General features: G+C 35.9%; 1 protein-coding gene and 1 non-coding gene across 2 annotated transcripts; one reads left to right on the top strand and one right to left on the bottom strand.

Moving 5' to 3' along the window:
- Positions 1 to 1669: 1669 nt before the first annotated feature.
- On the bottom strand, positions 1670 to 24590 carry ACTR6 (actin related protein 6). Its single transcript, XM_053921955.2, has 11 exons — positions 24410 to 24590; positions 22854 to 22971; positions 22295 to 22363; positions 20420 to 20543; positions 18923 to 19058; positions 18776 to 18832; positions 14834 to 14932; positions 14661 to 14739; positions 8848 to 9019; positions 7255 to 7393; positions 1670 to 4471 (listed from the first exon to the last, which is right to left on the bottom strand). The coding sequence occupies exons 1-11, from the start codon at positions 24475 to 24477 to the stop codon at positions 4342 to 4344; spliced, it is 1191 nt and encodes a 396-aa protein (XP_053777930.1). The 5' UTR covers positions 24478 to 24590; the 3' UTR covers positions 1670 to 4341.
- LOC128780632 (U6 spliceosomal RNA) lies at positions 21547 to 21653 on the top strand. Its single transcript, XR_008426570.1, has one exon. It is a non-coding gene; the product is annotated as a U6 spliceosomal RNA (small nuclear RNA).
- Positions 24591 to 25423: the final 833 nt, after the last annotated feature.

Genomic DNA, 25423 nt, shown 5'->3' with positions numbered 1-25423 from the left:
TTTGGGTTCAGAAAGGAAACTGTTAGCAACTGAGTACCCTAGATTAAGGTAAAATCCAATTTAGAAACAGTAGAATTACTAGAAGTTAGGGTTGCTCAGCAATACTTGAAATGACTTATCACTATTTAAATTGAATGACATTTCCTATGACATTTCCTAATGTGGCTTATTTTCATCAACATACACCACTATTCTATTGAACTTGTTAACAAAGAAAAAAATGTCTTCTACTGAATGATTTTTGAAGGTTGAGGCATTAATTCCTAACCGAGAAGTGCCACTCCACCTAGTGACAGCTCCATAAATTACAGTTATTTGGCTTAAATAGAATTCCCAAAGGTATTGTCATTCAATTTTAGGCTAAACCTTTTGAAGGACTTATTCTGTGCAAACTATTTTTTTCCCTGTATAAATAAAATCCAGCTCTGCTCATTGCACAGCTTACCTCCTGTTATAATACTCAGTAAATTTCTGTGAGAACTAACAGCCTGATTCATAGTGCTTATTACTGCTGAATCTTCTTAGATTATTCATTCTCAGGTACTATCCAGGTAAAAAGATTTTCTAACTCAAAGAAATAAATGTTGAGACAAAACTTTTCTCTCATATAATTTATATACATGATGGTCGAGATTGAAAGACATTCTTGAGACCTTTTTTTCTGGAAATCTTTCCTCCTGTGTGCTCTACAAGTGAAATTGGAGGTGCTTTTACTATGCAATTGCTTGTGTGCTAGGAAGATTTTTGAACATAAAAACCAGAAAGTTGGTCTTGTAGCTCCAACCCTGTCCCTTGACAATTCTGTCATCAGCGACACTATTAGGCAACTCTTTGTTGTCTAATTGATTCTCTCACAGAGGTAGAATTCAATATTTGATCTATGCCAACACTCCACTTGTGGCTAGTGCCAGCCATTTCACGCAGAACCACCTACAAGCCAGGTTTGAATTCTCTCTCTGTGGTATTAGGGAACCTCTATGACATCACCTCCATGATGTCACAGGTGTGAATTGAGGGAAACGTAAATAGTGCAGTATGAGTAAGAACTCTGAGTGCAAGATCATGCAATTGACTTGTCCAACCTGAGTCCCAACTTGTGTACACCACTTCCGCTTGACCATGGCATGTTGCTGTGCATGCCTGACCAACAGTGGGAAGGGAAATGACCCCAGGGAGCAAACCTGAGGGCAGCGTTTCCAGTTGTTCAGTTTCCCTGAAAATATGGCTGGCAATGATGGCTAATGGGTTAATTGAGGGATCAGAGACTTGACAACTAAAGACAAGAAGCCTGGGAACTAGAAGCTTTAGGAAAGAAGTATGTGAATGGGCGTCTCAGAATAAGCCCCAAGTGCAAGGGTACTTGTGTTCTGTGTGGGAGCTCGTCAAAGTCCTCTTCTACAAAGGCGGCTCCAGGTGGACAGCGTAACCAATACTGTGGATATTCATCAGCCTCCTTCCCCAGCAATCCCAGTCCTTGCCCAATTGTGCTACATTCTGGGAAAATTCGCTCAGCTTTCTATTTTTCAGTCTAGTAGTGTCTATTCTGCTATTCAACCCATCAATTAAGCATAAGTAATCCCTACTTTCAATTTCTACAATCTGTTATAGTGTAACTGAATGCGGGTCTGGCTTCCTGCTGCTATGAATGCCAAACTTGTGAGACAGGTGCTCATGTAAAGGAAAAGGCTTTATTCAGATGCCAGCTTTCTGGAACATGGAGGACTCATGTCTCAATACCTGTGTCGACATATCAGTGCAGGCAGAGGTTTTTACAAGGAGGGAGAGGGGAAGCAGAACAAAGAGATCAAGCGAGGAGGTTAAAAAGTTCTCTACATGCAGATGTGTACAGCCCATTCTGATAAGATAAGTGACGGTCCGGTGTGCGTCATCCAGTCTCCAAAAGTGAAAGTCAGCAAATGGCTTGGAGCTTGGATGCCTGAAGGTCAGAGACTGTATCTTTTGAAGTTAGTTCCTAGGATCCTTATATAAACATGCTATTTATCTACAGGCTACTTATTAGAGTCAGCATTTACAGAAACAATGTCAAAAGAATGGTGGGGTGGGTTACAATTCCCCACTGTTACAATAGCAACCTGTTCTTGTTATAATTCATCCAATTCCTCCACCAGTCTCTTAGAGATTATTACTTGTAAAGTTTCTTTTGCTTATTTTACTCCCTAGGGGTTACTATTGTTTGTTGGATTTGGTGCCTCTCTGGTGGTGGTAAGCACTCCTCAAATAAGGACAAGTCAGGACACATACCTAGGTTGTGGGTTTGATCCCCAGTTGGGGCACATGTGGGAGACAACCGATTGATATTTCCCACATCAATGTTTCTCTCCCTTTACCTTCCTGTCTCTCCAAAATCAATGGAACTATCCTTGGGTGAAGATTTTTTTTTTAATGAATTTTTGTGGTCTCAAAAAGGAATACTAGGAGACCTACACTATATACAGAAATCACAGCATACTATAGTAAGGATGTGAACACACATGCATCATTCTCAGTAGAACATAACAGAAGACTTCAGGCGAGGGCGTGTTTTGGGAATGCAGCTTTGAGGAATGCCCCAATTCCGCACAGGTAAACATCTGGTTGGTAATGATAGTATTCTGCCCGTCCCAGATGAGATACTAACAAGTCAAGAAAAACCCTGTAAATGAGGGCTTATCATTTTACCTCTAACCACATCACCTTGAAATTCTAGCACTCTTACAATGTATGGTTGAAAAAGCTTCTTTTCTACCAGCAGCATCTTTTTGCTACACTGTCCACAAGTTACAATAACTGGGTATCAGACAAACACACCGCATCTGCAACTCTGTAATGACAACCAACCTAGGTCTAGGAAGGAGAGACCTGGCCCTAACCCAAGGTAACCCAATATATAATTGTTGTACACAGCGCTTTCAGTCTTCCCAACATCTGTCTCTTCACATTAATTTTCCTTTGGGAAACTTCTTGCTTTCACTCTAGGTGGTCTTAGTAAGACTGTCAAAGTCCCTGAAAATATGAGGTTTATGCATGATCCTAACTTGAGAAAAAAGATTGGTAGAATTTGATTATTGAGCACAAGGCCAAACAGAAAATACAGAAGCTGAGATATTTTGATGGCAAGGCTCTATATGGATTGCCCCCTACTTTCTATAACGTAGATGCCAAAGTTTATCTAGTTTTTATTCTTAAGGCTGTTGGTCTAGCTTTTTCTTTTATTTTTTAAAAATTTTTATTTATTTATTTTTAGAGAGGGGAAAGGAGGGAGGAAGAGAGGGACAGAAACATTGATACAAGACAGAGACATCAATCAGTTGCCTCACGAACACCCTGAACTGGGGACCTGGCCCGCAACCCAGGTCTGTGCCCTGACCGGGAGTCGAACAGGCTACCTTTCAGTTTGCAGGACGACACCCAATCCACTGAGACACAGTCAGGGTAGCCCAGCTTTTTCTTAGATTTTATGAGCTGTTCTCTGTCCTGCTGATAAATGTTGTTTTGCTTAGGATAGCCCTCAGGAGTTTTCACTGTTTGCAATCAAAGGAGCCTACCTGCCCCATTCGTTAATGTCACTGTAAGCTACTTCCGCACGTTGGCAAGCCATAGCCTTTACCACCTTACATACTGTAGATTACGTAAGAGTTTTTAAAACTAAACACTAACATTTGTATAACGTTTTTGAACAACCCCAGGTTAACTTCAAATTTAGTTTCATCCCCAAAAATGGTACAGTATTTTTATGAGTGAAATAATATGTTTCTGCCGATACAGTAGTGACCAAAAACACTTCAGTAAATAGGCTTTAGTCTCTACCCTTTCAAACTTACTCTAAGTAAAAAATAAACATCAAACCCACATATGATTGGTCTTCCCAGCTTCAGTATATGCAAATAAAAATGACAACTTTAAAGTAAAATACTTGGTTCTAAAAGAGAGAAATCATATCAGACTGAAAACACTGGCCAATGCCTAGTCCAAGTCACACAAAATTACCTCCAAAGGAAAACTGACCAGTGAGACACTTAAGTTTCAGCTTTCAGCTATGAAGAATGAAACTTAAAACGCATTCACTCTTTCATCTTCTAATGTAAGATAACCTACTCTCAGAAACAACGTAGCATTGTTACAGTGGTCTAGCTCCTAAATGAAAATATGGGCCGAGTTACAGTTCACTTAATAACCTACCTCAGAAACCTTTGAAAATTACCCATGGATCAAAGTATTTACATAAGTTCAAGTCTTTATCTTAAGATAAAAGGGAGCACAGGCCCTTAACCTCCTTTAAAAAGAACATTTAAATTAAACCTTTGTTGCAACCAGTCAAAACCTTTCATTCAGAGATGTTATTTAAATATCAAATTTCTCTTCACAGACGCTATGTCCATTTTCTTCATAATCTTCTCTTGTTACCACCATATCTTCAAAATCGTCATTCTCTGATATCAATTTCCCACCTTCCCAGGAGTAAGTAATAGGGCTAAAAACAAAGATAAAATAAATGAATCCAGATGATCTTATAGAACTAAAAAGCCAAAAAACATTAATTAGTAACTAAAATGTAGCAATTGCTACCCAACGGAAAATCGTTTGAGTGTGGAAATAAGCATAAATTCATAGGACTAAAGCAAACTCAGAAATAACCTTGGTCAACACCACAAGTAAGTATTCTTTTGATTTTTTCCCTGTGCCCTGAATTCGAATAAAAAACAAGAACATAAGTAAAATATCAAAAATATATAAAACAAAAAACACTGTCATAACTGAGTCTTCGCATGTGGCAAACTTATGTCATCTCATTAATTCACACAGCAACTCATGAAATAAATACCTATTATAATCCCTATATTATGGATTTAACAAATGAGGTTCAGAGAGATTAAGTCTGGAACTAGGGTTTAACCTGGAACTGTTTTCACACAGTCTATGCTTTTGCTGCTACACTGTTGCCTCTAATAAATGAGGCATTTAGAAAACACAGGGCATGATAAACAGTGACAGGGTAGGACGTGGACAGTAAGTAAAACTAGAGCATGTTAAATATTCCATTGGCTTTATTGACAAGCAACATTGTACTTTGTGTTATGGCTCAATTATATTTCTACTGTTCTCTATTCCCAATTCAGTTTCAAATCTAAAAAACGAGAAAGAAAAAAGTCAAATGTTTTCCTTATTGTATTTATTGCATTTCCTAACCTTGGGAAACACACACACACACACACACACACACATTTGTGTGTGTATATAGTCTGTCCAGAATGTAATATGAAAAAGAGACATTTATTGAAGAAGATACAAAATACAAGAAACACTGTACACAGGACAATGACACCTCAGTCCCCTTCAAAGTAGGCACCTTGGGACCTCACACAGTTCTCCCAATCGCCATCAGCAGCCCTTATTTTCCTTAGTCTCATCGACAGTGTGAAATCTCTTCCCTTTCAAAGGTGATTTTAGTTTTGGGAAAAGCCAGAAGTCACAGGGTGCCAAATCTGGGCTGTAGAGGGGCTGAGTCACCTAGGTGAGTTGATGTTTCACCAAAAAATCTGGACTACTCGTGATGCATGAGCAGGCACATTGTAGTGATGAAGCTGCCAATCACCAGATGCCCATAGCTGCAGCTTTCTGAATCATCCCAACAGTTTCCGTGCAGAAATGTTCAAGCTTAACGCAAAATCTGATGCAGATTCATTGCTCTACTCGCTCAGTCATTTTGAATGTGACTGCCACACACTACACATGCCCACTCAATGGTGTCTACTGCCCCCACTGACTAGTACAGTGCAGTCATCATCGTTCACGCGTGCACATTCCAGTCCACTCTCCTTGGCTGCCAGGTTACATCAATGCCACACAAACCACTTTGGTTATATTAATAATGGCTGGACTTTTTCTGGACTATGTGTGTACGTGTGTGTGTACACACACCTATGTATGTATGTATGTATGTATGTATGTATGCAGACGTACAATAAAGATTTGATGAATAAAGAATAAAACTACTTCTGTGCATCCCTTGGCCTGTAATATGTGCACAACTTACATTCAAAATGCAGGACAAAAATTCAATATGTTCCATACTCTATACAGAGTGTATGAACATTAATGCTGATAAAAAACATTTCAATATCTAATGGTTGTTTATTCTTTTATCTGATAGCTATAGAACTAAGTGATCAGGTGAAGGCCTTCTGTTATCTGCTGTAGATTTTGAAGTTTTACTCTGGCTTTAAAACATAACTCTAAAATTAAGTCAGGATTGTGGGTCTTGTTTCCAACTCTGCCACTTAAGACTTGGGAGAAAGTGGTTATTTAGAGCTCCTGCCTCAATTGAAAGAGAACTGGGTTTTGGTCTGCTCACCAGTATTAAATCACTGTAAAGCCTTTGCCAACTCATGAGCTCTCATTTCTTTATTTACAAAGTAAGAATGTTAAACAGGATGGTGTGTAAGCCTTTCTTACAGCTCTAAAATTTTACTTTTTAAAATTTTTTTACCACTAACGTGGAAATGACATCTGTTTTTTCTCATAAAACAGGATAGAGGGATATAAAAATTTGGTGGGTTTTTTTTTTTGTCAAAACAGACTCTATGGGGTATCACACCCACCCTCCCCTGCAGTGCCTGGAGCCCTCCTGGGGTGGCGGTTGCAGAGGACACCCTGATATAGAGTGCAGCCCGTTCGGGAACGCAGCTGGGCTCAGGGCGACTGGTTCTGCTGCTGCTGTACCCAGCCGTGTAACTAGCCCACATAAAACAGTTTTGAATTTAAGAAAAACTAGTTAAATGTAAAAGTCAATTTAAAAATATTTTAAATTATCTTAAAACATTTCAAAACAACTTATGAATTGACATAACTTAATGAGTCAATTCTTAAATTTCTATAGTTGACAGACACTCTCAAGAAATGACACAGTTCATATTAACTCAAATAGATAATGACCTAATCGTTTTGCTTGTAAAAATCTCTTAGGAATGAGGACTGACTTACTATACGGAAGTGATCTCCTACTATCCAAGTGCCCATTATGTACCAACCATTACATACTGGTGGGCACTTTGCATACATCACCCCAATGAACCCATTGATACGGAAGGTTTATCACGTCAACGTTTGGGAAAAGGAAAATGAGGATCCCAGAGGCGAACTAAACCTACCGACGTGGTAGAACCAGGTTTTAAACTCGTCTGCCTATAGACAGACCACTTGATCTACACAATGACTTCCACGTTTTGTTTCTATTGTATATAAGCCAACACTTACTTTTCAGGCAGCACAACAGACACATCATAATCTGTCGGAGTGAGACATCGAACTTCTGAGTAAACCCGATCCCTAAATCCTGGGAAAAGGGAATTTCCTCCCGTCAGAACAATGTTCTTAAAAAAATGTGGCTGCATTTCTTTAAAAGAGAAAAGGGAGAAAGGGAAGAAAAAAGCATTAGAAAATCTGTTTACTTATCTTTCTGCAACGGCGAGGACGAGGGCTTAGGTTAAAGTCCTTAAGGGTTACAGTTACTGGTTGGGAAACCACATAATTTTTTTATTACCACATAAATGATAATTTCTAAGATTTTGTAATGAAGTTACAGTTCACACGAATAAACACATTCAACAGGAATATGACCTCATATTTATAAGAAAAGCTAAAGTGAAGGGTTGATCTATGGGCTACTTACTATATTACACAGCTATACATAAATCAGTAATATTTCAGTAGCGAGCACTTGATAATTACAATTATTCTCCCCCAAAATGGAAGGAGTCTTTGTGAGTTAGGAGATTGTGAGTTAGTATAAGGATGAAAAGGAGTTCCTTCATGACATTTTAAATGGGAATCCAAATTTCCAAGTTATCTCACTGAGACAGATATTTAAGTACTATGCAATACTTACATTTGACAGTGAAAAATACTCATAATCTATAATAACATTTAAAGAAGGGATCTTATGTTTCACACTCATTAAAGTTACATGATGGCAAACTTTAACTGCCATATGGTTAGCCGGTATTAAAAGCCTACTGAGAACCCCTGGGAAATTTATCAGGAATTATTACAATAATAAGTACTGGCCATCCCACTCAACAAAACAAGGAATGAGTTCCCATATACTTGACATTGAATTTCCCAGCAGGACATTAAAGAAGTATAATATAAAATGCTGTACATCTCATGAGTGTAACTTTATATAAAATTAAAATTAATATGAATATAGTTGTGAAATAATTATATTAAGGTGTTGGCAATTATGTGACTTTCTTCTTCATTGTTCTCTCTCTCTCTATATATATATACATATACAATGGGAGGAAAGGATATTGCCCGTGCTAGATTTTCTCCAATGCCTAGAGTGTTCCTTATGAACTAGGAAGACGTTTCCAAGATATAAAGGTAGTCTAAAATTCTGGAACATTGGTTAAATCATGCTTCAGGAGAACCTAGACATCAATATGAAGCACCATACTTCAATCATTAAAATTAACTTCCTGATATCAATCCAAATATAACAGAAAGAATAAACCAGTCCCACCAACAGCAGAAAACCATTAAGTTGCTACGTTATAAAGTTCTATTCTGTTAAAACTTTTTCTAAAATGGTTATGACAATTTAATATTCATGGAGAGATGAACTTCTTCAAGTTTAAGTGGGCCGCAATGACTTCTCCTATATCAGATTTATAACCTAGGGCCAGTAAAGAATTACTCAAGTACATTATCGGATCTGGAAATCTCTACAAATAAAACAGACTTGCCACTTGCTGAAATTATTTAGAAGAAAGAGATGACTTCTCTAGGTCTCACTGAGCTTATGGTTTTTTAAAAACATCATTACTACTCAACATTTTGACTATGTACCTTCAGGTAAGTTCTGAATTGAATAGACAATAGCTTCTGGAATTCCCATTTCTTGAATGCCTATATCAGAAGGATTAAAAAGTATTTCTGGAACAGCAAATCTTTCATTGGTCAGACGAAGAATTTGTTCCCCAGATTTATATTTTCCACTTAACACCATCTCTTCCCTTGGCTTAAAGAGAAATAAGATAAAACATTTAAGCTACATTATCTGGCTCACCTCAGTAATAACATTTAGTAATATGTAATACTAATATATTAACATGTTTTGGGAAGTTTCAGGATTCTCAAAAGTTAGGAAAAAAGTAGTCTTCTCTCCTGTTGCCTAAACTACATAAATAAATAATTACTGACTCTAACACAGCTATTCTCCAAAAGATAATCTGGCCTTCTCATACACATTTTAAACAGAAAGAAAAGAAGAACACGTGGGAGGGAACTTTATGATCTACCTATAATACTAGACTGATTCTGGTTTCTTAAAAACAAAGAACATACTCTCAATATAAAACACTCTTATGTTTCTTCCACTATCCACTTTCACTCCCCTATGTTAGCTGCTTACTGAATACTGTGGTTCCACTCCATCTGGATTTTCCCTTTCCCTTGTGCAAAAAGCCTGTAAAATTTATTATTTATCCAATCTCTATTAAAAAATCTGTTTCTGGCCCTGGCTGGTGTGGCTTGGTGGATTGAGTGCTGGCCTGTGAATCAAAAGGTCACCAGTTCAATTCCCAGTCAGGGCACATGCCTGGGTTGTGGGCCAGGTGCCCAGTTGGAAGTGTGTGAGAGGCAGCTGACTGATATTTCTCTCCCTCTCTTCCTCCCTCCACTCCCCTCATCTAAAATTAAATAAATAAAATCTTTTAAAAAAATCTGTTTGCAAATGATTTAAGAAAACACATGGACATTATCATTGAAATTCTTGTTATTTATTTCCTGCTAACCCACCTATCCATGAGCTGTGTTCCTTGAAGGGGCCAAAAGAAAAATCATCTCTTTTTACAACATTTTACATAATTAAAATAATATTCCCTCTCGCCCTGGTCAAGGTGGCTCAGTTGGTTGGAGCACTGTCCCACAGACCAAAAGGTCATGGGTTTGATTCCTGTCAGGGCACATACCCAGGTTGTGGGTTCCATCCCCAGTCAGGGCATATACAAGAAGGCAACCAATCGATATCTGTCTGTCTCTCTTGCCTGTCTCTTTCCCCCTTCCTCTCTCTGTAAAAGCGATGAAAAAATGTCCTTGGGTGGGGATTTAAAATTTTTTTTCTAATAATATTCCCTCAATTTTACTAAGAATCATCAGCTTTTCTACATTCAGCTATAGACATTCACTTCATTTGACTAATATATGCAATTTTCCTCCCATAACAGAGTATATCCTAATCCTTTATACAGGTATGAAAATACTTAAAATATATGAACAAATATCAATAATTTATTAGTACAGAGTATGATATGTAAAGAATATTATGCTAACCACTATACTGTACACATGAAACTAATACAAAATGATATTGAATGTGAACTGTAATTGAAAAATAAAATTTAAAAAAAGAAAATATTACGGATTTTTAAATATAATCAGTCATCTCCTCTCCGTTCAGATTCCAGCTTCGTCAGAGAGGCTTTTTCTGATTCCCAGATAAGAGGTCCATCCATTATTCTCTACTATGGCTCTGTGTATTACCCGTCATAAACTGTACTGTGCACCCACATATCCACTACACAGCATCGCATAGCACTGATACACAACAAGTATTCAATGAACTCGAACAATGGCACGTAGGCCAACAAACTTTTGTTATCATTTGGAAATTCCAAATGAAATTCCACCTTTAATCCTAAAAATTAAACAATATTCACATTACTATGGGAAAACAAGGAAAACTACAAAACACTTTTAACCCAATTAAACTATTGTTACACTAGCAAAGAGAAGAATATTATTTCTTCACAGATAACGTATTGTTCTTTCTCAGGTAGAATGAAAAATATTTACTAATCATCAGAGAAATGCAAATTAAAACCACAATGAGATACCATCTCACACCAGTCAGAAGGGCTGTCATCAATAAATCAAAAAACAACAAGTGCTGGTGAGGATGTGGAGAAAGGGGAACTCTTTTGCACTGTTGGTGGGAATGCAGATTGGTGCAGCCACTGTGGAAAGTAGTATGGAGATACCTCAAAAATTAAAAATGGATCTGCCCTTTGACCCAGCAATCCCACTTCTGGGAATATATCCAAAGGGACCCAAAACACTAATCCGAAAGAACATAAGCACCCCTATGTTTACTGCAGCGTTATTTACAATTGCCAAAATATGGAAGCAGCCCAAGCGTCCATCAGTAGATGAGTGGATAAAACAACTGTGGGACATTTACACAGTGGAATTCTACTGGGCTGTAAAAAAGAAAATTTTACTCCTTGCAACGGTAAGGATGGACCTGGAGAACATTATGCTAAGTGAAATAAGCCAGTCGGAGAAAGATAAATGCCACATGATTTCTCTCATATGTGGAATCTAATGAACAAACTGAACTAACAACGAAAATGGGGACAGACTCATAGATGGAGAGCAGGATGGCAGCTAGTGGGGTTGGAGGGATGGAGCAAAAACGAAAAAGGACTCATGAACATGGACAACATTGTGATGCTTGCTGGGGGTAGGTGGGTATAAGGAAACTAAAAGGTAATGTAAAAAAAATACAACAGATTAAATTAAAAAAAATAAAAATATTTACTATAAATTTACAATTCACTTAAAGGTGATATTGGCTTGAGTTGAAAGGACATAACTCGTTTTGTCAACACTCAAAATAACCTGAGAGAGATGCAAACTTGGGGAATTTCAGCTGACAAAACATTAGAGGTTATCTAGTTCATAGCCTTGATTTTACAGGCAAGAATCATGTAACTTACCCTGGATCAAATATCTAACTAGGGGAAAGAGCCAGAACTAAATATCCTTGTTGAATGTTAGCTATAAAGCCATTAACTGTTAGTATGTAATCTGGAATTACAGACAGTTTCTGGTTTTATTAGCATAATTCCAAAAGAGATTTTTATTGCAGACTCAAGACAGTCAGAGGAACTTATAAGGACTGCTGGGAGTTGCTATTTTAGTCAGTGTAGGCCGTGGTTACTGCATAGCCCTCATAAACTTCATTCTGGTACCGTGAAAGAAATGATCAGTTCAAATTACAATGGCTCTGCAGAAAGTGGCAATCTTAATTATGAAGGCTATTTCTCAGTTTAGGTCAGTCAAGTGCATTACACGTTAGTAGGTATCCTCTTTCTGATAAGAGATAAAACTGGAATTTCTATCAGTTGTAATCAGCGATATTATAGACCTTATTGTTCTTGTTACTATCATCATTACTAGAAAATCAAGTTGCAACTTTTCCCCGAGTACTTAAAAATATTCTTGACTAAACTTTCAAGGCCCAAATTTTAACAACAGCCTAAATGTAGCAGCTCTCAAATTTTTCTCTGTATGTAGTATTGTTTTTCTAATTTCATAAATACTTATCAGCTCTCATCAAAGTTGTTACATTATCAGGAAACAATGCAAATGAGTTAATGAAACATTAAATTCAAAATAATACATTTTAGGAGTATTCCTAGCATGCACAAAATATAACTTTCTAAATTTAAAAAATTATTAAGATATATGATTCAACACGTACTGTGAATAATGTATAAATTTTAACACTAACTGGCAAAGTAAAGATTAAGCCATTATTTTTTAAATAAACATTCAATGTAACACTCCTTCATCTGGCAAAAGTCCAGTCCCACTTACTCCATTCATTCAACTGATATTAAAGTACCACCAGGAAAAAGAAATCGGTACGGAGTTAGTGAAGTGCGGACTATAACAACATTCCGATCAGGAGGGCAAAGGCCAATGAAAGAGCTGCAAGTAATGTGATGTGGCTTCTGCCTTTTTTCTCCGAAGATAATGCATAAAACAACGGTCAACTGTAATAACCACACCTCTACTGGCTCACTGCGTAAGGTGCAGGTTTGAGGAAACAAGGCTCATGACTTGGCAAGCAAGAAATTGGCATTGTTTAGCAGACATAATGGCAAAAACTGACAGGTTGTCATCTGCAGGGCAGGAGAGAAACACATTTTTAAAAAGCAGATAGATTTCCAAAACAAGCTGGCAGTCCAATCATCTGGAAGAGACTTTTTCTTTTTTTAAGATTAAGTAAGTTTTCAAACTCAGGCACTAAGCATTTCCAGGGACAGGAGCTGAGAACATGAATATGGTCCATAAGGTGTTTGTTATCACTGGAGTGTTTTAATCAGCTATAATACATAAGTATGATCAAACGTGCCTAATGAGAAAGCAGACTGACAGCTCCAAGTTTGGAGTAGTCTATAAAGACAAAAACACACCTTCTATAAGCTACGTCAGACTTGGGCTTCCAGTTTCTCTTCCTAGTTCATGTCCTCCAGGCAACCTGATCACATTTGTCCCAGTTCCCACTTCTGAAAGCCACCCTGGGTCCCCCCACAAGGATCTGCTTCTAAGGACATAGGATGATTTCAACTTTATAAGGCACTGGGTAGCCTTCTCTAAACTCTGACTTGCATTGTCACTCAATAATCTGGCCAAAAAACCTGTTTTTACATTTCAGGCATGCAAAGGAGCATAAATTATTATATAAAACCATATCTATCAACCAGTTTAATGTAGTTTTACAGGTAAATTAACACTCCCCTTTTAATTTAATCATTCATATATATAGTTTTATATTTTTACTTCATATTTCTATAGTCCTAAACAACAAATTTTTATTCTGCATAGCCTGAAACTACATATCCTTCTAAAACTTACTTTTAGACATGTTTCTGAGACTTATCCATGATGATCTTGCAGTTCTACTTCATTTTCACTACTGCTTATTTTATAATATGAATATACCAAAATTTATTTATTCTACCATTAGTTGATTTTTTTAATGTTAACTTAGTTTTATACATTGGCAAATATTACAATTTTTTAAATTTATAAATTAAAAAAATTTTTCAATTACAATTTACAGTTAGCATTATTTTGTATTACTTTCAGGTGTACAGGATAGTGGTTAGACAATCATATACTTTACAAAGTGTTCCTCCTGATGTTTCCAGTACCCATCTGGATATTTAGGCTCTTCCCAAATTTTCACTCTTCTAAAATAGGGCAATGAATATTACCATAAATGTCTCCTTGTGCAATATGCTTACATTTCTAACCAGAGTTTTCTAACTTCCTAACAGTCTTTACCATGCCAGTCACTACAAGGGTTATCTTCACATTTACCCAAACACAGAACTGAAAGTTTACCTGAACTGATCAAAGATAAGGAGAAATCACTTTATTTTCACATCCAAGATAAACTGCTTCTCAACACTTTGAAAGTATATCCGATTTTGCCCTTTTCCACTACAATCTGATCACAGCAGATCAGACATGAGTAAAATTCAGCCCTGGATCAGGTGTATCCATAATATTCACAATAGGCAAATAACCAACTTCTAACTGAATTTAAACTAATTCTTACAAAAACAGAAAAGGGTTAACCATGATACACGTAATGACACTTTTATCTCCAGATTTGTCCATACGCTATCATTCAGCTGACAGTTCTTTTTCTAAATAACTTTAGTGAGATATTTATTAAACATTTATGCACTTGTGCCTGGAGAAATGGCCACTACAAAGGCACTCCGCCAATCCCAGCTGGATGCTTTTCAAATCTGACTGAGGTGGTCCCTGGAAGGAATATAATCAAGGATCTTTCAAATTACCTTACAAAAGCCCTTTTTAATTGTACTAAAGTCTGGCAAAACATAGTCTATCATTACTGTATTTTCTTCTCCTTTCAACCTGGAAAACAAAATATAGACTTATGAACTATTTTAACTACATGTAACGTTCCCAAGAATCAACCTCCCAATTCCCCGGTTAGCATTATACATACTTGGCAATATCCATATCTCTGTAAAAATCCTGAGACACATAGCAGACATCTTCTTTCACTTGATTAATCACGTGGGTTTCATCCATAACATGTAACTGCCTAAAAAGAAATAAAAATTGTAAAATTTAAAATTGAAAAAAAATTAAATATAACATAATTATCATTTTAACTATCTTTTCTGGAATTAAATTTTCAGGCAACTAATTTTTTAAAGTAGCGAATTTTTGAGTGTGTAAGATACTTATAACTTTATGGAATACTTATTTCCATTGTCTTATTTAATCTCCACATTATCCCTCTGAAGGCAAATGCAAGTAAGTCCAGTTTACAGAAGGAAATTGAAAGCACGTGTTAAGGGAAAGGTTTACCCAATGATAGAGCAAACTTTTTCCTCCAACCATTCTGAAAGAATCTTGCCTTAACTCTTTAAAATTTTTTTTCTGATGACAGAAGTATTGTGAGTCAGCACACAGCAGATGCTTAATAAATAATTGATGAGTGAATCTAAGAAAACACGGGCTTAATGTATAAAGATTTTTTAAAAACAAACAAAAATGGAAGGTTATTTCCTTTGAATATTTTCTCTGCACATAGATTACATACATGTTTGCATTTTATGTCTGAGACTAAACATTATCTCATGAACATTCTAATTTCACATATTCTTTAAAAATGATATTTTACTGCCCTAAAATAGTCTATCAGAGGGATCTATTAAAATGTATTTATCTGTGTTTCTAATGTTGGAAGTTTAGATCAGGGAGGAAAGATACTTGGGTGTTTATAAACATGGACTTTGGAGCCAAAGACTTAGTTTTAATCCCAAATTAGTAGCCAAGTTACTTTACCTCTTTGGAACCACATCTCTTTAAGTCTTAAAAGGTATTAAGATCACCAACTTAATACATCTATAATAAGTATATCATTCTAATCATACATGAAAAGTATTTAGCATAGTCCCTGTACTCAATAAATAAAAACATTAGTATTGCTTCTATCTTTTTGCTTTTGTTTTATACATCATCATATATACCGTATTCCACCTTCTCCAAGATACACAACTGTACTAATGAGAAGAAAAAAATGTTAATTAAACTATGAAAATTCTGAGGTACCAATGATTGGAATACTCACCTCAATTTCAAAGGTTAAAATATAAAAAAAGTACAACTCAGAATCAATGAAATATAGGTATTTTTTAATCTATATCTCTGATTATTTCATTATTTATTCATACCCTAGGACACAGAATATGAAATGCTCTTAGTTTCTTGGTATACTGCCAAGTTGTTTACCAGAAAAGTTATTTCAAGCTGTATTCTCATCAGCAGCAAATAAGAGTGCCCATATCACAAATCTACTCCATCTTATTTCCTTTTTTAAAATACATTTTTGCTTACTTATTTTTTATTTATTTATTCTAGAGAGAGGGAAGGTAGGGAGAAAGCGAGGTAGAGAAACATCGGTGTGTGAGAGAAACATCAATCGGTTGCCTCTCACATACAACCCAGGCATGCGGCCTAACCAGGAATCAAACCTACGACCTCTGGCCTTGCAGGATGACACTCAACCCACTGAGTCACACTGGCCAGGGCTTTCCTTTTTGTAAAATTGATTTTTAGAGAGAGAGAAGAAGGGGGAGAGAGTGAGAGGGAGATAATAATTTGTTTTTCCACTTATTTATGTATTCAATGGTTGATTCTTTTTTAATCTTCACCTGAGAACAATTTTTCATTGCTTTCAGGGAAAGAGTAAGGGAGAGAGAGAAACATTGGTTGGTTGCCACCAGTACGCACCTGGACCAGGGATGGAACCTCCAACCTTGGTATGTGCCCTGACCAGGAATCAAACACGAAATCCTTTAGTTACCAGACAATGCTCTATCATTGGTTGATTCTTATAGGTGCCCTGACCAGGAATCAAACCTGCAACCTTGGCATATCAGGATTATGCTACCTGGCCAGGGCTACACCATCTTCTTTTGAAAAAATTCCTTTAATGTGGATTAAATGGCATTTTAATTTGCATTTTCTCTACTAAGAAGTGCCAAGAGGAACAAGCATTCTTGTCTGTTTTATTAACTCATGCATCCTAAGAGCCTAAACAGATGCTTGATAAATAATTGAACTGAATCCGTAATTTCTACAGGTGTTTAACATTTTTTATGTCTGAGAATTATCCTCCTATATCCTTTGTATGTAACTCTCTATCGATCCTCTATCTGTGCCATCGACCATTTGTTTTCTGAGAATTATCTAACCATTTTATACCTGGGTAGCTTTCTCGTGGGTTAATACATTAAAGAAAATAACCTTGTTGTATTTGTTTCAGGTTTATGTTTACCTTAGTTTTATTTACAAGGGCTTTTGATGTACATAAATAAGATTGAAATTTTTTATGTAATTAAACAGGAAAGCTGGAAAAATCTATTCTGTTTAAGGTCAGTGGTTTCCCTGATTACAAGGGAACGAACGAGAGGTCAGAGTGCTTTTCATATTATGTTTGAACTATAATCTGATTACTTAGGTATATTCGCTTTTGGAAGATGCATTGAGTTGTACACTCAAGGTCTGTAAACTTTTCTTTATTTATGTTTTACTTCGATAAAAGTTTTTTTTTTAAAGTTGTATGTAGGAAAAATACATCCTTTATTATTTCTTCTACTGCTTTTATGCTTAGCAACTCAGTCAAATAATTTCTTGTTGTGGTTTTGTTTTTAAATTTAAGTCTTAAATCCATTTTAACTTTAGTGTACGAGGCTGAGTAAAATTTTAATTTTTCTCCAAAAAGTCAACTTTCCCTGTATTTTCTCAGAATAATTAATCCCCTCCTTATTGGTTTCTGATGTTTTCTTTAGTATATACTGCTTTTTAAAAAACATACGTTTGATTCAAGATTAACCATTGCCGTGGCCGGGTGGCTTAGATGGTTGGAGTGTCATCCCATACACCAAAAGGTTGCCGGTTCCATTCCCAGTCAGGGCACATGTAAGTTTTGGGTTTGATCCTGGTCAGGGAGCATATGAGAGGCAACCAACTGATGTTTCTCCCTCACATGGACGTTCATCTTTCTCTCTCTCTCTCCCTGCCCCCACAACTCTCCCACCACCACTTCCTCTCTCTCTAAAATCAATAAAACATATCCTCAGGCGAGGATTTTAAAAAAAGATTACTATTCAGTCTCACTTATTTATCAGTTAATCATTCTAATTATTACAATTTAAAAAAGTGATTATCTACTAGAAAAATCTCCTTTCACTATTATTCCCTTCCATCACATTTCTAGGTATTCTTGCCAGTTTGTTCTCTGTAATATGAATGTGAACAGCCTTGCTTTTTAAAATCCATGGGTTTTTTTTTTCATTCATCATGGAGGAACGATTAAGTGTACAGTCTCTGCATTCAAATTGCCTGAACTTTGGTTAACATCCTCATCTGTCTTAACCTTCTCTGCTTTTCCAATTTGCTGCTTTTAATCTGACTGAGGAAGGGCAACTAAACATCCAAACTTTTCAAAAATGAGCCCAATTCTATTTGGTTCTGCAACTGATAACGTAATATTGTAAATGCTATTTATGACTGTTGCATTTTTAGAATTACTCTATTATTTATAAAAGATTTATTTTCCTTCTAGATCCTTATTTCCTTACATACATTTTAAATTTGTTTTACAATGTACATGTACATTTATAATTTTAAAAGTACTATTAATATATTAAATTCTGTAGAGTTTGGAAATATCTTTTTTGGTGGGCACTACCATTTCATGCACTAGAGAGCTTTTCAATTTAAACATCATTAGTATTTATATATGTGAAAAAGCTTTGTAAACAATAATAACATAGAATTGCCACATGAAGTTACAACAAGGGTAAAGAATAGTTTTAAACTGCTTGAAAAGGTTCATTGCCAGCATCCCATCCTCCCAAAGAAGAAGTATTACCTGTAAGATATGATCTCCTTTAGATGATTGGTTAGGAGTTTTCCTCCCACATTTATCCTAAAAAGGAAGAATGCAAAATTGGATCAGTTTATCACACATTTTTCCATTTTGTCCTAAGAAATAACACAAAAATCAACTGCAACTTACCGAATAATTGCTTCTTTTTTCTTTTTACTTCTACAATAAGGGACTATATGTGTAAAGGAATATCCACTGTCTACAATGATACAGCATAATTCGGAAGGATTATCTCGGAAATACCTATGTGCACTGAGAGCCCCAGCTATTAAAAAAGAAGATAAGGAGAAAAATAAACATTAAAATGTAATTAATTTAAAGTAACAAAGAAAAGTAGAAACTAAGGCAAGCAAAGAAAAAATTTTTCTTTTATTTATAAGAAAAATGTTCATTTATTATATTCATAATTCTGTCAAGAGTTCTTTACAGTGTTTAAACTTTAAAACATCACCTTTTTGTGGTACATATAAGATGAATATGTGATCAATTTTTAAAGGTAAATATTCATTTCATAGCTTATAATTATTATTTTAGCAGCAGATAATTTTACTGAGCATTCATTACATGCTGGGCCCTATTCTAAACTCCTCAAAGGTGTATTTTAATCTCACAACAATCCCATTTTACAGAACCTGCAGCACAGAGTTCAGTAATATACCCCAAAGTCACGCAATTAGAAACTAACAGAGCCAGGATTCAAACCTAGGCAGTGTGACTCTAGGGCAGAGCTTCTCAACCTTGGAAGTGCTGACATTTTGCGCAGATAATTCCTTGTTGTTGGGGCTTTCCTGGGCATTGTAAAATACTCAGCAGCATTGTGCCTTTCTATCTACTAGATGCTGGCAGCACTCTCACAGTTGTGACAACCAAAGATGTCTCAAGAGATTGCCAAACGTCCCCTGAGGAGCAAAATCACCCTCGGCTGAGAACTTGTTCTAGAGATTCTGCTTGTAACCATGATAGTATATTGTTCCTTTATGTAGACTTAAATTCTGAAAGCTAAATATTTGAATATGTTCATTGTACAGCCATATAATGCAATTCTAACCTTTAATAAACTTACTTCTGGATGGTATTTACAGATTGTTTTTCCTCATGTTGACAGCCTGAACTATTAACATTATTTCAATCAATAATAATAGTAGCTAACACATCTGTAACAGAAAAGGTAACTACCACAAAAACAATAATCTTTTAGAAATTAGAAATATGTGGCTAGGAACTTCATTAGAGAGAACTATCATAATAGTAAAAAGATAAAATGGGACGCCCTAGCTGGGTAGTCCAGTTGGTTAGGGCATCATCCCAATACACCAAGGTTGTGGGTTCGATCCCTGGTCAGGGCACATGCAAGAATCTACCAATGAATTCATAAATAAAGTGAAAAAACAAACAGATGTTTCTTTTCTTTTCTCTCTCTTTCAAATCAATCAATAAAAAAATTAAGATAAAATGAGAGAAGTGTGAATAAATAATCTCTAAGGATCCATCTAGTTCTTAAACTCCATGGTTTATTTCCTTCAAATCTAAAAGAATGCCACCTGATATTCTTGAATTTTAAGTGTTCTTTTACCCTATCCATATCTATATTCGCATAATTCAACTTCAACCAAAACCTTAACTCACCATTTACTCTTAATACTGCTTGGAACTGGTATTCTTCAAATAGGATTTCATTCATGGATTCTTGAATTGAAGTGAAGTTAAAATATGGTTCTGTGATAATAATATTAGTATCTAAAAAATCAACCTATGAGAGGAAAAAATCCCAAGAGTTTTATAACTTTGTGGTTATAGTTATAAACATGTTTCACATATATAAACAAACTGATTTTATCCTCACAATAATCCTAGCAAATTATTAAATTATTAACCTATTAAATGGATGCAATAATCCAGTTCTTATTATACCCATTTAATAGGTGAACAAACTGAGGCGCACAAAAGTTGAGTAGGTTACCAACACTCATGTACCTAGTTAGTGACATAGCCAGTATTTGAACACAGGAAGTCTGATTACAGAATTCATGCACTTTGACTATTATTTAACTTTAATTGTCTTAATGGTAATATGAATAAAAAGGTAGTATCAAATGGTTTAAAGGTAATTACGCAAAAGTAGTCAATAACTATAAGCACTGGGGTTGTTGTTATTTTGCTTTTAAAAGTTAAAAGGCAAGAAGCTTGAGGATATTTAATGTTTACATAATTCTCTCCCCTGCATTCTCAAGCAGAATTAAAATTTGAACATTCTCTCTGTATACTTAGAGTCACACAACCGACATTTAAAACACAAATTTCTCACATTGTAATATTCACATATTTAGATATGTAGGTAAAAATATTTTATTGTGAAAATAAAAATAAGACAGAGTCTAATAACAGTAGAAATCTAAAGTAAAATTTTCATCTTGAGTTTCATACAGATTATCTCTTCTCAACCTCAAATTCCACTTCAATATGGAAATTTTGTTCATTTGCACTTACTTAATATTTAGAAAATCAAAGCTAGGCATAGTGCCCTGGCTGGTGTGGCTCAGTGGGTTGAGTGCTGGCCTGTGAACCAAAGAGTCACCAGTTTGATTCCTTCTCAGGGCACATGCCTGGGTTGCGGGCCAGGTCCTGAGTCGGGGGTGGGGGTGGGGGTTGGCACACAAGAGGCAACCACACATTGATATTTCTTTCCCTTTCTTTTTCCCTCCCTTCTCTCTCTAAAGATAAATAAAATCTTAAAAAAAAAAAAAAAAGAAGCTGTGCTTGCTTCGGCAGCACATATACTAAAATTGGAAGGATACAGGGAAGATTAGCATGGCCCCTGCGCAAGGATGACACGCAAATTCGTGAAGCGTTCCATATTTTTAGCAAACGAGTGGATCCAAAAACTATGGTACATTTATACAATGGAATTCTACGCAGCAGAGAGAAAGAAGGAGCTTATACCCTTTGCAACAGCATGGATGGAACTGGAGAGCATTATGCTAAGTGAAATAAGCCAGATGGTGAGGGACAAATACCATATGATCTCACCTTTAACTGGAACATAATCAACAACAGAAAAAAGCAAACAAAATATAACCAGAGACATTGAAATTAAGAACATTGTAACAATAGCCACAGGGGAGTGGGAAGGGGATAGTGGGGAGAGGGGTCTATAGGAGCTACTATAAAGGACACAAGGACAAAATCAAGGGGGAGGGTAGAGGTGGGGGAGGGAGGGGGGTTCAGCTGGGGTGGGGTGGAGGGATGGGGAGAAAAGGCACGCAACTGTAATTGAATAACAATAAAAAATTAAAATTATTTAAAAAAAGAAAGGTAATTGTGTTGAAAGAATTGAAATAAAAAGCTTTTTAAATGCTAAAAAAAAAAGCTAGGCATAGTATATTAAGTGACTTAAATATTTGAAGCATATTCAAAAGTTTATAAATCTTAAAATAAAAGCTCCAATTTTTCATTTGCATTAAGACATGGAAATAAATTTGAATACATACTCTAATTTGTTACCTGATACATTTCTTTTCCAAAAAGGTAATCCCAAACTTGTCTTTGAACATCCCAATTCACCAAGTAACCCTAAAAAATTTTTTAAATAAATTTAATAATGAAAAATATTTTAACAATTTTTAAAAACAGATTAATATATTTTAAATCACTGATTTCTATTTCTTTATGGTTACCTTCATCAGTCTAATACTGTTTTTCCTCCTTCTACAAGTTCAAAAAATTGCAAATGAACAATAACCAAAATGTCAAGAGTTCAAAAGACATACCAATATGTAGAGATGATTCTCTACACTTCTTTTCTTTAATGTGTTCAGCTCATTTATCTTTAACATAAACTAACAAAATTCAGCACGCACACTTATAGCCAGTAAGTCAATCATGATTATTTATTTTTAACAAGAGAAAACCAATTTTGGTTTTACTAAGCTCTCATTTAAAATTTAAATGACTTTTTTCAGAGATCTAAAAATAGTTCCATACATACAAAATATTATACATAAATTTAAAAATTATCTTTCAATTTAGGTCTGTAATGGCAGAAATGACATCATTGAATTACCTTCTGAAAGGGAAGGATGTAAAAGAGTCCAGAAGGGTCCTTTATTTCATCTATCTGGTTAGCAGTAAAGGTTTTAAGACGTGCTGTTTTTGACCTGAACTGACAGTTAGGAACAACCCTGTAAACAAAGAATTAAATAATATAATTATTTCCTAAATACTTAGTTGCTATAAATACATTTACTTAGCCACCACCCTGGATGCCAAATAATATCCAAAACCCGAGTTTCTCATTGTTCTTCAAATAATAACAAAATTAAGTCTTCTTTTTAGGTTTCTAGTGTATATGAGGTTCTATACCGGGCTTCTTTTCTTTCTTAAATAATCCTCAAGAAATCCTTGCAGGTGGGTGGGTATTGGTTCTGCCACCAAAGAGATGAATAGAGAACCTACAGTAAAGTCCAGGGTCTTTCTAGCTTTAATTAGTTAAATTAAATAACATTCTCAATAACATTCTGGTAAAAAGTTTATAAGTTCAATATTCTGGCCATAAAATTAAGTTTCCATAAAGTCAAAGATTTTCAATCAGCAAGCTGGTATAGGGCAAAGAAGTAGTTTTAAATGTGATTGCTGTCCACCTTGAGCTTACAATCTATTTAGGAAGACAAACTAGAGCCATTATCAATCATACACACGTGTACTTTTCTCTCTGTGTTTAAACACATGATTTTTAAAAGCTGCATTGTAGTCAATCTTATGATTGTATTACAATTTTAACCAGTTTGTTATTCTTGATTATTTAGCATGCTTTCTTTTCTTTCTTTCGCTATGGTACACAATGTCTATAAATACTTCATAGTATCCTGTATTTACTCTTAGCAAGCACCTCTAATTTATTCCTTGGCTAACTGATAACTGAATTGCTGTGTCAAAGGATAAAAGCAATGATACATATTGCTAAAGGTTTTTCAGAAGGTTGTAACAATTTCCATCCCTAAGCAGTTCGACTGTTCTCTTTTAAAAGAAAACGGAAAAGAGGGAGAAAAAAAAAAACCCTATGCGAATATGATAGAAGAAAAGCGTGTCTTTAAATTTACTTATTCTTTATGCAAACATACATGAATGCTATGGTATTATTTGTTTAATTGACTCTATAATGAACCAGGTTAACCAACCAGCACTTTGAAGGGCTTAGGCACAACCTTTCGAATTAGAGGGGTCGTGGAGCCAGCCCTCTGAGGATTTGAAGAAATCTATAATTGCGTTTCCAGGAAAATGCATATACAAACAAATGTTGCCAACGACTCCTAAGATTCATGAACTTTGTGTACAGAACCGCCCCTCTACCCTCCAACTAGGCTTCACTGATCAATTTCCGGTTACAAAAGGAAACAAAAGGAAACATACATCCCACTTCTCGGGACATGCTGCCCAGAATTAACATCAAAATCCCAGTTCAAAGCTTCCCAACCACCTAGCTCCAACCAGAGCATCTCTTGGGCTCAAGTTAGTGCCACGCGGGGCCTTGAGTCTTTTACTGATGTCTCAAAGACGAAGCGTAGTCTGAGAAACGACTAGGCGTGTATGCCTTGTACCTCGGAGAAAACGATCACTTACGAGACATTTTCATGACTGTAACCGATTTTGGCATTGTAGGCTCCGTTATCCAACACTAACGTCGTCATTTTAGCAAAAAAAAAAAAAAATCCAAAAAACAAAAAACTAAAAGGCCCCGTTTCCTTCTGTTGCCGGCCCTTCTCTCGTAAGTCTTTTTTTTTTTTTTTTCCGGGCCCTTTTTGGTTTGTGTGGGTGGAGCTTAAAGGTGCGCTTCCGGTTTGCCTTAGCAACGGAGGACGCCGGAAGCCAGAAACGGCCTCGCTGCCCTGCTCTTCCGCAAGAGTCAGTACTGGCGTGCTCCAGCCTAACCCATTTACGTCATGGCGAGATCCACGAGTGGAAGGGACTAAACGCTTTTTCGCCCATTGCGAATTTGTCCTTTACTTCGCAGTTTGAATCGCTACTGCAACTTTCTTCTAACTTCTGTAGCGAACTAGGTGTGTGTGTGTATATGTTCGGATAATATTGTTCAAACAGTGACAATTATGTATAATAAAGTGCAAAAACATATTCAGTATAGTATTGGTTATGAGGTCTTTTCAGCCTCATTCCCCGCCGTTGCCCGTCCTACTGCAGGATCCAACTACCCTGAATTACAAATATGCTGTTGCGTCAACCGCCTTGCTTTTTTACTCACACTCACACAGTTCCCCTGTCTACTTACTCATAAGGACGGAACTCTGCATCTTTCTTATCAAAAAAGTCTTCCCAACATTGGACATGTGCGAGTACTTCTCCGTTCCCCTTCCTAAAATTAGGTGTTCCTCCTTTGTGTTCCGGTAATGCTCTCGGCTAACTCCTTTATATCATAATGGATAAGAGAATGAATTTTGGACTGGATCTGGACCCTGCCACAAAATGGCTGTGTAACCTTGGACAATGAAGATGATAATGAATAATACGCGACACTTAATGCACGTGGGTAAACTGCTCTAAGAGCTTTACATATGTTAACTAATTTAATCTTTACAATTTCTGAATGAGGTACTATTACAGAAATCAAAGACATGGTTA

The sequence above is a fragment of the Desmodus rotundus genome, chromosome 3 (assembly GCF_022682495.2).
Source record: "Desmodus rotundus isolate HL8 chromosome 3, HLdesRot8A.1, whole genome shotgun sequence".
In the NCBI taxonomy this organism is placed as follows: domain Eukaryota; kingdom Metazoa; phylum Chordata; class Mammalia; order Chiroptera; family Phyllostomidae; genus Desmodus; species Desmodus rotundus.
This window is presented reverse-complemented; position numbering and strand designations above follow the sequence as displayed.

Excerpts from the sequence above, each read along its gene's own strand:
- ACTR6 (XM_053921955.2), bottom strand. The coding sequence starts at position 24,477 with ATGACGACGTTAGTGTTGGATAACGGAGCCTACAATGCCAAAATCGGT. Across the intron at positions 9,020-14,660 it reads TTAAAAAGGGCTTTTGTAAG|CCAAGGGAAGAGATGGTGTT; the intron begins GTAATTTGAAAG and ends TTTCTCTTTAAG. Across the intron at positions 7,394-8,847 it reads AATTCAGAACTTACCTGAAG|AAATGCAGCCACATTTTTTT; the intron begins GTACATAGTCAA and ends TCTCTTTTAAAG.